This window comes from Danio aesculapii, chromosome 17 (genome assembly GCF_903798145.1).
Source record: "Danio aesculapii chromosome 17, fDanAes4.1, whole genome shotgun sequence".
NCBI lineage: Eukaryota > Metazoa > Chordata > Actinopteri > Cypriniformes > Danionidae > Danio > Danio aesculapii.
In genome coordinates, this window is record NC_079451.1 from 35,719,265 (window position 1) to 35,732,670 (window position 13,406).

Consider the following 13,406-nt stretch of genomic DNA (forward strand, 5'->3'; position numbering starts at 1 on the left):
GGCAGAACTAGCTCTGAGGACCGAGTTTGCAGTTTAATGAAACGCAAAAGACACAGCAGATGAAGAAAAAGCAGTCCTTTTGATAAATGAGTACCTTTCCAGCTCGGAGGGCTTTTGCCCCCGTCTATCGTTTTCTCTGCGCCCATCTGTGGAATGAATATGAACTGATTATAGTCATGGAAGATTTAAACTAAACGCTTCTTCATTTACAAAGCCCCAAATGTTAAGAGAGTCTTTCACCAGAATAATATCAATGGGGAGCTGATTTGCTGTTGCGGTTTGTAATTCCAATGCCGCTATTTACTGTCTGTGAAAAGCAGCCCGGCTAAAGATTCAAAACATTCCGGGCGCTTTGAAAATAAGCTGTGTTCTCGCATTCGATTGCCTGTTAATTGCATTTATCGTTGGTCTTTTGAGATCGCTATACTGTGTAGACTTAAGCAACATTTTTGCTGAAAAAGAAAACAGGTCATTCTGATGTCAACTTGGCATTTATGTCACAACTAGGGATGGATGCCCTATTTTACTAATTTTATTAAAGTTTTAAACCTTTACTATATATCGATTTGAAATACTGTAGCAGTCAAATCTTGTACTGAATTCCTCATAAAAATAGGTTATGTAAATGCAATGAGCTTGTATTTCATTACAATCGTTGTACATTAAAAAGACTTAACGTTTTCCAAAGACAGTAAAGTATTTCCTAGTTCATTTATTTATTTTGGTTTCCCTTTTCTGTCTATATTTTTTCAAGACAATTTGAATGGACAGTTTGACTTTTTAGGAATGTGTGTGTAAGTCTAAAAGTTGATGGACAAAAAAAGATGTCATTTTTATTTTTATAGTGCTTTTACAATGTAGATTGTGTCAGAACGGCTTAACACAAATTGAAAGTGCATCAGTCCAGTTTTCAGAGTTGAAGTTCAGTTGAGTTCGGTTCAGTGTAGTTTAATTTTCAGTGCTGAAAGTCTAAACACTGAAGAGCAAATCTATTGATGCGCAGCTCCACAAGTTTCAAACCAAGTAAACCAGTGGCGACAGCGACAAGGAACAAACTTCACCAATTGATGAAAATGAAGGAAAAAAAACCTTGAGAGAAACCAGCCACCCATGCTCATTCTGAAAACATACTCCTATATACATTTTTGGAGAGTACCAAATAAGTCCCAGGAGGTACTTTTTTTGCAGTTTTTGTTTTTCGCAAATCCACCAGAGGTCGCTGTGCATACGTTTTGAGATCTCAAATTGACTGACTGACAGTATGACTTGAGCCACCCACCCACTTCTCTAAACCCAACTGACAATGTTTTAAAAAGTAATCCAGAAAAAGAAAAGCTCTCGCCTGATTTTTACCACATTTTCAGATTTTACCACATTCTCACCGTTTTTTGCTTGTTTATTTTTTGGCTTCTGTCTTACCCGTTTTCTGGAACCATTCTTTGCCATACTCGAACCCTGTCATCATGTACTTCTGGCTACATAATTCGTGACCTCCAGAAATGTATATGGGGAGAAATTTTCAGAATGAGCCTTTGTTTGAAACCAGTGCAGAGACTTGTCTATCACTGGGTTCTATTAGGAATCAGTCTCACACTCTTTATTCCTCCATGACCACCACAGCATCTGCTTAGTATACAGCCTGGTCCAGGATTATGGAGACCTTGGGATAAGGAGAAACAGACTAGCATAAAAGCTGGTATATACTTCTGCACGAAGTGATCAGCGTGACCCACGGGGCCTGTCTTGCGTGTAGTTGTGCATTTATACTTCTGCATGCTGTTTGTGTTGCTTTGCAATTATACTTGCAAAACGCTAGTTGGCAGTAGGTTATGTTATGTTTCTCTGTATCGAGTTTCTTCATGGGCGTTTTTTTAATGTACAAGTAGTTAAAACTAGCTTATTCAGAGGCGGAAAACAGAGGATGTGCAACAACTTTAATCATAAAGTAAACACAACAAAAATTTCCAGTTGGAGCTCCTTCATGGGACTCGACACTTATAAACACTCGCTCTATTGGGTTCACGTGGCTCTCCCACACTCATCAGCTCTACCAAGCTGACCAATTGCAGAGCTTGCGCCACCGTTATTGCGATGTATAGTTACATTTTTTGAAGTATGCGGCAAGAGGTAAGAAACCGCACGAAGGCTGCACCGCACCATACACGTGCGCTTGACGCAGAAGTATAAATCAGCCTTAAGCGTAGATGCCGTTCAAATTAATGTGTAACACTAAATTACAAATCCAAAAAATGGCCTATTTAGTAAAATATGCATTTTGAAGATAGATTAAATCTGAGAATTAGTCTGATTTTATTTCTCTCAGCGTAGACTCATTTGAATGTGCTGTGATGTAAGGGAATTGTTCTTAAATGTAATTCTTCTGGTAACTAGCATGTAGTATTTTTTAAATCCAATGTTAACACACTGTTTTAAGAGCCTTGTTTTGGGCACACAGCACAAGTGTTGTCAGTTTATTTCTGGTTTAATGCAGAAAGATGCATATTTTTCATCATTCAATTATCACGTTTTTCGTGTTTTCCCTCTGCTCTTATGTAAGCCGGGGTTCACTGATCCAATCAGAGGTCTGTAGCTCTATTTTAGGAGACAGCGACAGATTCAGTCAGTCAGCAGGCCTTCTGGACTGCTCTCTTTCAGATGAAAGGAAATCCCAGAATAATCAAGGAGGAAGAAATAGGAGATTTTGTTCCAAAACATCGTCCATCATTTTGATTCTCTTGTGGTATAGGCAGTGTTTGTTTTCTGTATGATAGCCGTCTGTCATGGACTTCTAAAATCAGGACTTGTTTTTTTTGCTTTGAAGTTTAAATTCAGTTTGATGTTTACAATGATTTAGAAGACCTTATTTTGAGATTAAGGTTGTTCTTATAATGCACATCTGGACACATTTTGCTGATTGTGAGTTTTCTTTTACTACACAAGATCTCCTATGTCACTGCCAACACAGGCTTATTGTGAAAACATACTCCCATGTACATTTCTGGAGCGCACAATATATGTAGCCAGAGCTATGTATGGCTGCATTTCATCTTTAAAACGAACGCTACGGGGTGGTATGACACCGCGACGGCTTCTGTTTTTTTTCACGCTACCAGCTGACTGGACCGGATGCCTTTTCCACTGTTACGTTTTCCCAGTGGACTTGAGACGCTGAGAGGAGTTGACTGCAATGACAGGGTTCGAGTATAGCAAGTAAATAACAGGGTGAGAATGTGGTAAGGTCTGAAAACGTGGTAAAAATCAGGCAGCCATGAGGGCTTTTCTTTTTCTGGATTGTTTTTAAGAACACTATTGATTGGGTTTAGGGAAGGCAGTGGGTGGATTAATCTGTGCTTTTGAAAACACTAACAGTTGGGTTTAGGGAAGGGAGTGGATGGGGGTATCGGTTGGTCAGTCAGTCAGTCAGTCGACAGCGGCCTTCGACTTGCGAATAGCAGGCGTGAATGGCAGTCGTGAAAGAAATTTGAGATCTGAAAAAGCACACTCAGCGGCCTCTAGTGCATTTGCGAAAACAAAACGTACAAAAATATACCTCCTAGGATATATTTCGCACTCTCCAGAAGTGTTTATAGGGGTAAGTATATAATGTAAGTATAGGGGTAAGTATATAATGAGCCTGGGTGGGTCACTGCTTAGGGCATACAGTTAAAGAAGCTCCTTTCTCCCACTCACTGAGCAGCAAATAGGATGTCGTCATTGCTTATTTGATGTTTGACCCTTTCATTTTCAAAATATTTTTTATTTCAGCTGGTAAAATTAAATCTTTAGGTCTTGTGTCTGACCGCATTTATTTAATGACAACATTGTGTACAACATTGTGTTATTCACCATCATATTGAATTGAACCAAATCATCGACATGATAATTGTAATCGAACCAAACTGTGAAATCACTGTAACGTTATACCCTAATTACTTAAAAATGCTATAGTACGAACTTTACTTTGGCTTATTCCCTCTTTTATCGAGGCTCTAGCAAGTTTTACCAGCTGCGACCCTTCCTGCTGCACACCCCACAGTTACTCATGCAATCCCCGGTGCAGGGAAACAGCCACACCGTCTCCCATGATGCCCCATTATATAAATGTATTTAAATATATTAAAAAATATATATTTTATTATTACAAAATAAATAATATAATAAACAAATTTGCATACATAATAAGTAATAAGCTCAGCAATAATATAAAATATAAACAAACAAATAAATAAATAAATAAATAAATAAATAAATAATAAATAAAAAATAATAATAAATAAATAAATAAATATTTAAGTAGTAGTCAATAAACTTCCCAGTTTTATGGTGGTCATGTGCTTAAATTATTTTTAACTTTATCAGCTAATAGCCTACTCACTTTAAAGATTATTTAGTTTGATTTCACATTTTGATTTAGAAGTGAGGCCATCAGAGTAAGGGATTTCTTTACATTGTTATCAGTCTGTCCATTCCTACCTTCAGACTGCATAGCAAACAAGTGAACATGAGAACCAGCCATGACAGTCTGATCAGCCAATCACAGTGACAGACCGCTTCATCTCACATAACATTTCGCTTCAGTAGCTCTATATGAATTTGTGTGTGTGTTTTTTCATGTCATTTTTTTTAACAAGTGGGGAAAGCCCTACCTCCCTTACCTCCAGAGAAAAACCACCCTGGACGTTTAATAGTCTTTTTTTGTTGTTTTTCTACTTTAATTCCCCCAACTGTCAGTGTTTCTTTCACTTGCTCTACTTCTTAATTTGCTCTTCCCTCCATAATACGTACAAGTTCATCTCCATGTGAGGCAGCAGCGATGGGTTTTCTGAGGGGATTTGTATCGGCATCCCCATTTTTCCACACTTCTACATCCAGACACACACACACACACACACACACACACACACACATATGCACAATCAACACATCCTCTTCATCCCATTCTGTTTGCTTTGTTTCACCTGTACCGATCTCTCTCTCTCTCTCATCTCTCTCTCTCTCTCTCTCTCTCTCTCTCTCCATCTCTCTCTCCTCTCTCTCTCCCTCTCTCTCAGTGTGCTTCGTTCGCTCTCCCTCCCTCTCTCGCTCTCTCATTGCTTAGCAGAGCTGCTGAAAGTGCGTCAAGCCTCTGTCCAAATACAGACAGCCTGTGCAATACTAATCTCAGGAGGAAGAGAATCAGAAGAGTGTGTGAGTGTGTGCGAGACTGTATTTCAGCCCCAGCCTTTGTATTTCAACACCTTTGGAGCCCGAGAGCGGACGGTGCCGGGAAAGAGAGAGGAATCTGTTCATACCAGAGTTTATCCTTTTGAGGAAACCGAGAAGAGACCCCCCCCAAAAAAAAAAAAGAAAGAAAGAAAGTCTTTCTTCCGCCGGTTCCTTTGTGTGGGATGGACAGTGAATGAGTGGCAGGGTCGGGTCATGACCCTCTTTTCCGCCGGGTAATTGTCGCCTCTTCAGGTCTTGCGAGTGACTGGTCGCAGACGCTCCTGCTATCCATCTATTCGCTCAGCTGCTGTAAAGGGCTCTCGTCCTTAAGTGAGTGCATTTTCAGAGGGGCCGGTTGCGAGGGTGCTGCTGGAACGAGGAGCTCGGGACTCCTAGCATGGGGTTTTCTGCATCATGAGAGAACTCTCCTCTCTCGGTACTTCGCGCCTAGTGTCTAAGTGTGAGTTGGGTGTGCGTTATGCGTCCCAGCAAAGTGGCGGCGCCGTTTCGGGGCGTTCGCCAGGGATTGAGCCCCTGGATGTGGTCTCTGACTTTGGGATGTATTGTGGGTTCGGTGTGGAGTTCCTCACCTGGCTTGGATAATTCAGTGGTCGCTGCTGGACCTCCTGGGGTGGCAACTTCATACACCCATCCTGAACACCCGGTCCACAACCCTCGGCACCACGCTTCGCCCATTTCCATATACCGCTCTCCAGCGTTCCTCAGAAGCGGACATGGTGAGTTTGCAAGGAGTTGTACCATATGAGAAGACTTGCTTGCTGTTAATTGCGATAGGGGAATAATAATTGGGATTTCGTTTATTGAGGGGAAGATTGTGTCAGATGTTCTCAATAGCGTTTATCCGGCTTGGTATCTGTGCTCCGAGTTTAATTAAAGACGGGAAGATAGCGCATCGAAGGGGCTATAATAAGTCTGGCTTTAGATTGGAATTTCGGAACAAGGGGGATCTGATAAGTGTTGAGCTATTTTGTGGTTACGGAGAGAGGAGTTCTGTCTCCCAAGGCACACAGGCAATTACCCTATTAAAGTCTAAAGCGAGCAGCCGAAACTGTGCTGTAGTGTGATTGCTCTTTTGCAGTGGCTCAGTGTCAACAAATCTAAGGTAGGGCTAGGATTGCAGGGGTTTTAGAAAAAGAAATAAATAGAAAAGTTGCCAGTTGTGTTTTAATGTGCGCAATGAGAACTTTGAGCGAGAACCTGTAGATGTTAAGGCTGACCTGTATTTACGTTACTATTTCCCTGTAATCGCATTATTTGAATGGGGATGATATTATTTGCTTTGTCATATTCAAATATCTTGAAGGGTGTATGTGTTTGGGATGTGGACCAAATTGCGAAGGACACTGGTGGGGCGATGCAGCGATTAATTTCCAGCTTACCTTTGCGCTCTGTCAGTACACGGAAACTGGGAATAGCAGTCTTAATTCAGCCTTGAAGCTGTTAGCTCATTAGGGAAAAAAGGGGGTTGATTGCAGTAATGCATTTATTTGGACTGTAGCAGAGCAGCTTTTCTCACCTCAGCGGCTTGTACTTACAAATCACATTTATTCTGCTCACGCCGTGTTTTTCTTTACCCTCAGACTTTTTTATTTTTAGACGGATTTCTCTTGTAAGCCGTGTGTGGGTGTTCAAGGAGTTCATCAAGCACATTAACAATCTCTCTGTCTAATTAAATCAATAGGTACAAGTTTTCATTTTTTTTTTCAATCAGGCTAATTAACATAAAAGAAAACAGGAAATGATTTCTAGAGTGGTTGGTTCTTAGTAATTAGTTAGAATATTGTTGTAGAAGATTTGTTTTGTTTGTTTGTTTGAGTTGTTTTGTGTTCTTGGCTATCCAGACCATTTTTATATATTTGAAGAAGTCTGATGAAATTTTAAATATTAACAGAAATTGTCATTTACAACATATTATCATTATTATTATTACAACAAATGAAGACATTCCATTAAGTATTGATTTCTAAATGGATTCAATTTAAATAAATTATTTCTGTTGTTTTATGCAAAAAAGAAAGCCCTGAATGATTTATTTATTTATTTTTTAATTTGGCAGAAAAGTTATTAATAGTACAAAACTGTTGGATTAGTCTAACTCAAACACATAACTATAAATCATACATTCTAGTGAATAAGTCTCTATTTATAATTAACGTACATTTTCCACTTTTTATATCTGTATAACAAGCAACAGAAATTGTGCTTGTTATTTATTTACTGTTAACAAAACAACTTTTATTTATTTTAATATTAATTTTAACATTTATTTATTTATAGTCCACTTTCAAATTTCAACTGAAATATTGTCATTTACACAGCTTTTATTATTATATTATTGCAACAAATTAAGACATTCCATTAAGTACTGATTTTTTAATGAACTCTTCAAAAATTAATTACTGTAAATAAATTTAAATACATATTTTTATTGTTTTATGCAAAAAACGAAACCCTGAATGATTTTATTTGTTTTTTTTTTTATTTGGCAGAAAAGTTATTAATTGGACAAAAACTATGTTCTACTCAAACTTCTATTGATCTGAAATAGTTATTTCTATTTATAATTAATATACATTTTCCACTTTTTTCTGCCTGCATCAAGAACAACAGAGTTTTTGATTTATTTATTTTATTTATTTTATTTTATTTTATTTTATTTATTTTATTTTATTTTATTTATTTTATTTTATTTTATTTTATTTTATTTTATTTTATTTATTGTTAACAAAATATTTTCTGTTTATCGTAATATAAATTTTTAACATTTATTATTTACAGACCACATGTTCCAACACAATCTTGCTCATCCCCCAATGACGGTTGGGTTTAGGGGTGGGGTTAGGTGACACACCTCCTTTTTAAAATCGCACAATTTTATACGACTGAACTCATTCAATTAGCCACTAAACTGACAAAACGTACAATACTTACGTTTTCTCATGAGATCAGGCAGGATGTTCTCATAGTGTTTATCCAGCTTGGTATTTAAAAAATCTATGAATTTATTTTAATAATAGTTTTAACATTTATTTATTTATAGGCCACATTGTGCTCCAACTGAACGAACAAACTTTACTTCTCTATTTATTAGCATAAATATTCAATATATTTACAGATGCATTCATTCATTCTTCACATCAGTATTCTGCCTTTCCCACTGCATGCTGGACATCCAGATTTGATTAAATTACTGTGGTTTGGTCAATGCGAATGTAGCCCTCGAAGATTCTCTCTCTCTCTCTCTCTCTCTCTCTCTCTCTCTCTCATCTCTCTCATCTCTCTCGCTCATCGCTCAATGAGGGCCCCTGGGGCAATGATGCCTCGGTAGAGATATAGATGAAAAGAGCACTCTCTCATTCTCAATGTTTACACATGTAAGCAGAATCTCCGGATTAAGTCTCTACATCATTAGTTCTGCTATTATTTATTTATCATTTGATTTCGGCATTCGTCGTGCAGCGCCTGCACCTTGCTCTGCTGAATTCATTGCGAGCTGCACAAACTCGACGGTTAGATTTCTATTTGCTCGGACATATAGCCTGCAGTGGAAGAGGTCTAAGTTGAAGGCTCTCCAGCTGTCGAAAGAGCCGTCTGGAGAGTTAGATACTGTATAGAGGAGATGTGCACTGTAATGACAGGGGAAAGAAGCATCCAGGTGAAGACTCTTAGAGGAAGCTCTGCTAAGCCAGCACACTTTCTCTGCAAAGCCCCACGAGCTTGAGACGAGAGCATGACAGGCAGAACAGAGTGGATTTTCCCCCACTTGTTTACCATGGTAGTGTGTGCATATGTGTGTGTGGGTGCATAATGTGATCATACCTATGTCCTAATGCATTTGTAAATTTTCAGGAAACTAATGTTGAGCATCATAGAGCTTATGTTTGTAAGAAAGTATCGGGTTAGGGCGTTATCATATGGCGAATTGGAATTCTTTTTTTTTTTTTAGATTAAAGTTTAGAACTCACTGGAAGTTGGAAAGACACCATTGTGTCTGGATTCGACATTGTTGACTGATTTGTCCTTATACAGTTGGGGTTGTTTTGCTCAGAGTGTAAGAGAAAATAAAATGCTTTTAAAAATTGTATTTATTATTTTTTGAGAGTTTCTTGATCATACATTAATTAATTAATTAATTAATTAATTAATTAATTAATTAATTAATTTATTTATTTGTTTGTTTATCAATCACTAATTCACTATTTATTTTTTTTTATCAATCAATAATTCAAAAAAATATTTTTATTTATTTATTATTTATCTATTTATTTATTTATCTATTTATTTATTTATTTATTTATTTCATTCGTGCATTTATTTATTTATTTATTTATTCATTCATTCATTCATTCATTCATTCATGTATATCTACACCAAGCAAATTGCTAGTGGTTGTGGTTAATTTAATTAATTAACATCCAGTCACTCTTACACAGACAAATTTAACTTCACCCCTTTTAACCGCCTTCACAGAAATTTTGAATTGTAATTGTAATGATTGGCGGATATTATAATTCCAACAAAAGAAGCCAAGTTTAACACATCTATTGACAATACGCTCAAATTTCTATTCATGTACAGCTTTTTAATCTGAAAAGTGGTCGTTTTGAACAGTGTAATGAATGTTGTAATTTTGACCTGTGCATTTTAAAACACTGGTGCCAGGTTTGGCATTTTCTTTTTATTTTTTTACTTGTGTGTGTGTGTGTGTGTGTGTGTGTGTGTGTGTGTGTGTGTGTTTGTGCTGTGCGTGTGTGTGTGTGTGTGTGTGTGTGTGTGTGTGTGCGTGTGTGTGTGTGAACTTTAAAAAGTAAGTGACTTTTTAAATTATGTTCATTGTAAATGATGGTTCAAAAACATATTATAGTCATATCTGTTTGTTTAAAAGCAATACAATTATATTTTATCCTCTTTTCCTCTCTGATTTTAGTACATTCATTCATTCATTCATTCCTTTTCTTTTTGTTTATTCCCTTTATTAATCTGGGGTCGCCACAGCGGAATGAACCGCCAACTTATCCAGCATATGTTTTACGCAGCGGATGCCCTTCCAGCTGCAACCCATTACTTGGAAACACTCATACACTCTCATTCACACCATACACTACGGACAATTTTAGACTACCAAATTCACCTATAGCGCATGTGGGGGAAACTGGAGCACCCAGAGGAAACCCATGCGTACACGGGGAGAACATGCAGACTCCACACAGAAATGCCAACTGACCCAGCTGAGGCTTGAACCGACAACCTTCTGGCTGTGAGGCGTCAGTGCTACCCACTGCGCCACCGCGTTGCCTGATTTCAGTACAATGAAAGTTATTTGTTTTTAGACCCTTCTTATTCTCAATGAAGTTCAAGCACACAAACTAGCTTTACTATATACAGTGCTCAGCATATACGAGTGCACCCCACACAGATTTCTCTTTTAAAATAATATTTTGTATAGGATGCTTTACAATAATATATTTCTGCATTATATAATGTACACATATTAGGAACTAATCTGGAACTAAAAAAAGTGTCAAGATCACAGTCCAAAAATCAGTACACCTAAATTATTATGTTGGAAAAAACATTAAATGCAATTTTAAAACTGAATAAAAAAAAAAAGTTTGTCAGGTTTTTTTTTTTTTTTCAATGACTTGTTTGAATTCCTAAAATTATTAGGTGATCAAACTTTAGGACCAAACTTATTTTTATGAATATAAATATTTTACAAATTATTTTCTTATAGTATACATTTTATAAATAAAATCTGTATACCCCCCCCCTCAATACTAGTATTCAGCTTAAAGTGACATTTAATGGCTTAACTAGGTTAATTAGGTAAATAAGGCAAGTTAAAGTTAAATTAGGCAAGTTGTTGTATAACAGTGATTTGTTCTATAGACAATCAAATAAAATACAACCTAAAGGGGCTAATAATATAGACCTTTAAATAGTAAAAAAAAACAGCTTTTTTCTAGCCGAAATAAAACAAATAAGGTGTTCTCCAGAAGAAAAAAATATAGCAAATACTGTGAAAAATTCCTTGCTTTGTTAAACATCATTTGGGGAATATTTGAAAAAGTAATTCACAAGTGGGTTTATTATTTTGACCTCAACTGTGTGTGTGTATATATAAATAAATATATATATATATATATATTATATATATATATATATACATATATATTATATATATATATAATATATATTATATATATATATATATATAATATATACATACAACACACAACACCACACACACACACCACACACACACACACACATATATATATATACTAAACTTAAGAGCTTTTGCAGAAATACAAGTGGTTCAACAAATTATAGTCTACTCTGACAGCTGTTGAGCTCAGTGTCCGCCGCTGCTTTCCAACACATTGTTAGCGGTTGAAGTTTAATTAATTAACATCCAGTCGCTCTTAAACAGACAAATATAACTTCACTCCTCTTATCATCCTCGACAGAAACTTTGAATCATAATTGCAGTAATTGCCGGTCATTATAATCCCGATAAAAGAAGCCACGTTTAACACACCTATTGACAATGCGCTCCAATTCCCATTCACTTACAGCTCTTTAATCTGAAAAGCGGCCGTTTTGAACTCATTCTCTTCGCAAATTATCTCCTTTTATCACTCTTCAGAAAGTCCTGCTCTTTCATAATTCCAGCACTATACATTTTGATTAACTGTCCGGCGCTCGCACTGAATGGCAGCAGCTATCGAACGCCTCACGACGAGCATAATTGACTTTCAAGAGGAACAAGAGGAACATTTCTGTCCTCGTTCTTGTATCTCCTCCACTTTCTGCTTGGCTCGGCGGCCGTTTTACTGCGCTGCGATGGCATGCGAGGCCCTTGCTGTTGGGTTAATCGTGTTAAGGTTGTGTCGCTGGAGTCGGATGCCAGGTTTGGCAGCGTATAAACACAGGCAGCTCCTGTATATGTGAAGACCCTGGGACTGAGTCTGCTGGGGGGCTGCGCTACATTACCAGACTGTCTCTCTGCTAACTGAAATGTGGATCAAAGGAAAGTTTAGACCTGTATCCTCGGGACAAGGATTAATGGAAACAGCAAGCATGGGGAGGAGTGTAAGATAACAGGATTTCACAAGGCCTGCGATGTTGCAGTAATTTGAGTGTGTGCAGGAGAGAATTGGAAGGCGGAAAAGGGGGAAAAGAGAGAGACTCGAAATGGAGTTGTGAGACCTGCCATGATATGCACATGAGGATTTCTATGCGTATCTGCCAAAATTCTCTTTGCGTGTGCTGGAGCCGCCATACATTTTTTATAGATTGGCTTTTATAGCTGCTGTGCCTTACTCCAATTTGGGCTAATTTGGTTAAACACCATATAGTGGGATATAAATATTATATCAAACATGACTCATATTCATTTCATATGTCTTTTTAGATGTTATTCTAAAGTGTTGTCCCAATTAAAGTATTATTTTTATTTTTTGTTGTAATATACTGTCAATAAATCTATATATTAAGTGCATTTTTAGTTCTTTTTTAAATGTTGTCCCAGTTAAAGTTTGCATTTTATTTGTATTTATTTATTATTTTTCCTGGAGGAAATAAATATGTTTCAATAAGTTGGAAATTTGATAAATTCCTTATTATTATATTTATTTTTGTATAGTGCTGTATTTTAGGTATATTTATTTAAATTTAAATTAAAATTTAAATTTAATCTCTCCATTTTGCCTTATAAATATTACACCAAATTTATTATATTATGATATTTAATCAGATATATGATGTTATTATGGTATAACAGAAATAATTGTGAAATGAGTGTAGTTAACTCTAAATTGATTGAAAGTTAATTCTACTCATTTGAAAAGAGTTTTGATCTCAGAGTTGAAGGTAATGAGGTAATTACATACCTCATTACTTCAACTTAAATGGAGTAAGTTCACAGTACTCATATAAATTAGATTTTTAACTCAAACGATTTGTAGCAATCGGTTTCCTTAAATGGTTTGAGTTACATAACTTTTAAACCACCTGTAAAACATGTCAGATCATAGTAAAACATGTATTTAAGGCACTATCAAAGTACCAAAAATCAACAGTGACATTTTTTTAAAATATGATTTACATTAGGAGACACAGTGGCTCAGTGGTTAGGACTGTAGCCTCACAGTGAGAAGGTTGCTTTTTTTCGACTC

At 36.6% G+C, this 13,406-nt stretch overlaps 1 protein-coding gene across 11 annotated transcripts in view; it reads left to right on the forward strand.

Moving 5' to 3' along the window:
* The window catches only part of nrxn3a (neurexin 3a), a 584,854-nt gene that overhangs the window by 364,764 nt on the left and 206,684 nt on the right, over positions 1–13,406 (forward strand). Inside the window, exon 1 of one of the 11 annotated variants that reach the window (XM_056477516.1) lies at positions 5,367–5,942. The exons of the other annotated variants lie outside the window; for them this stretch is intronic. Coding sequence (XP_056333491.1) covers positions 5,684–5,942 — 259 coding nt within the window. The 5' untranslated portion in view covers positions 5,367–5,683. Of the gene's footprint in view, positions 1–5,366; positions 5,943–13,406 lie in introns of those variants that run through there. 11 annotated transcript variants of the gene reach the window in all.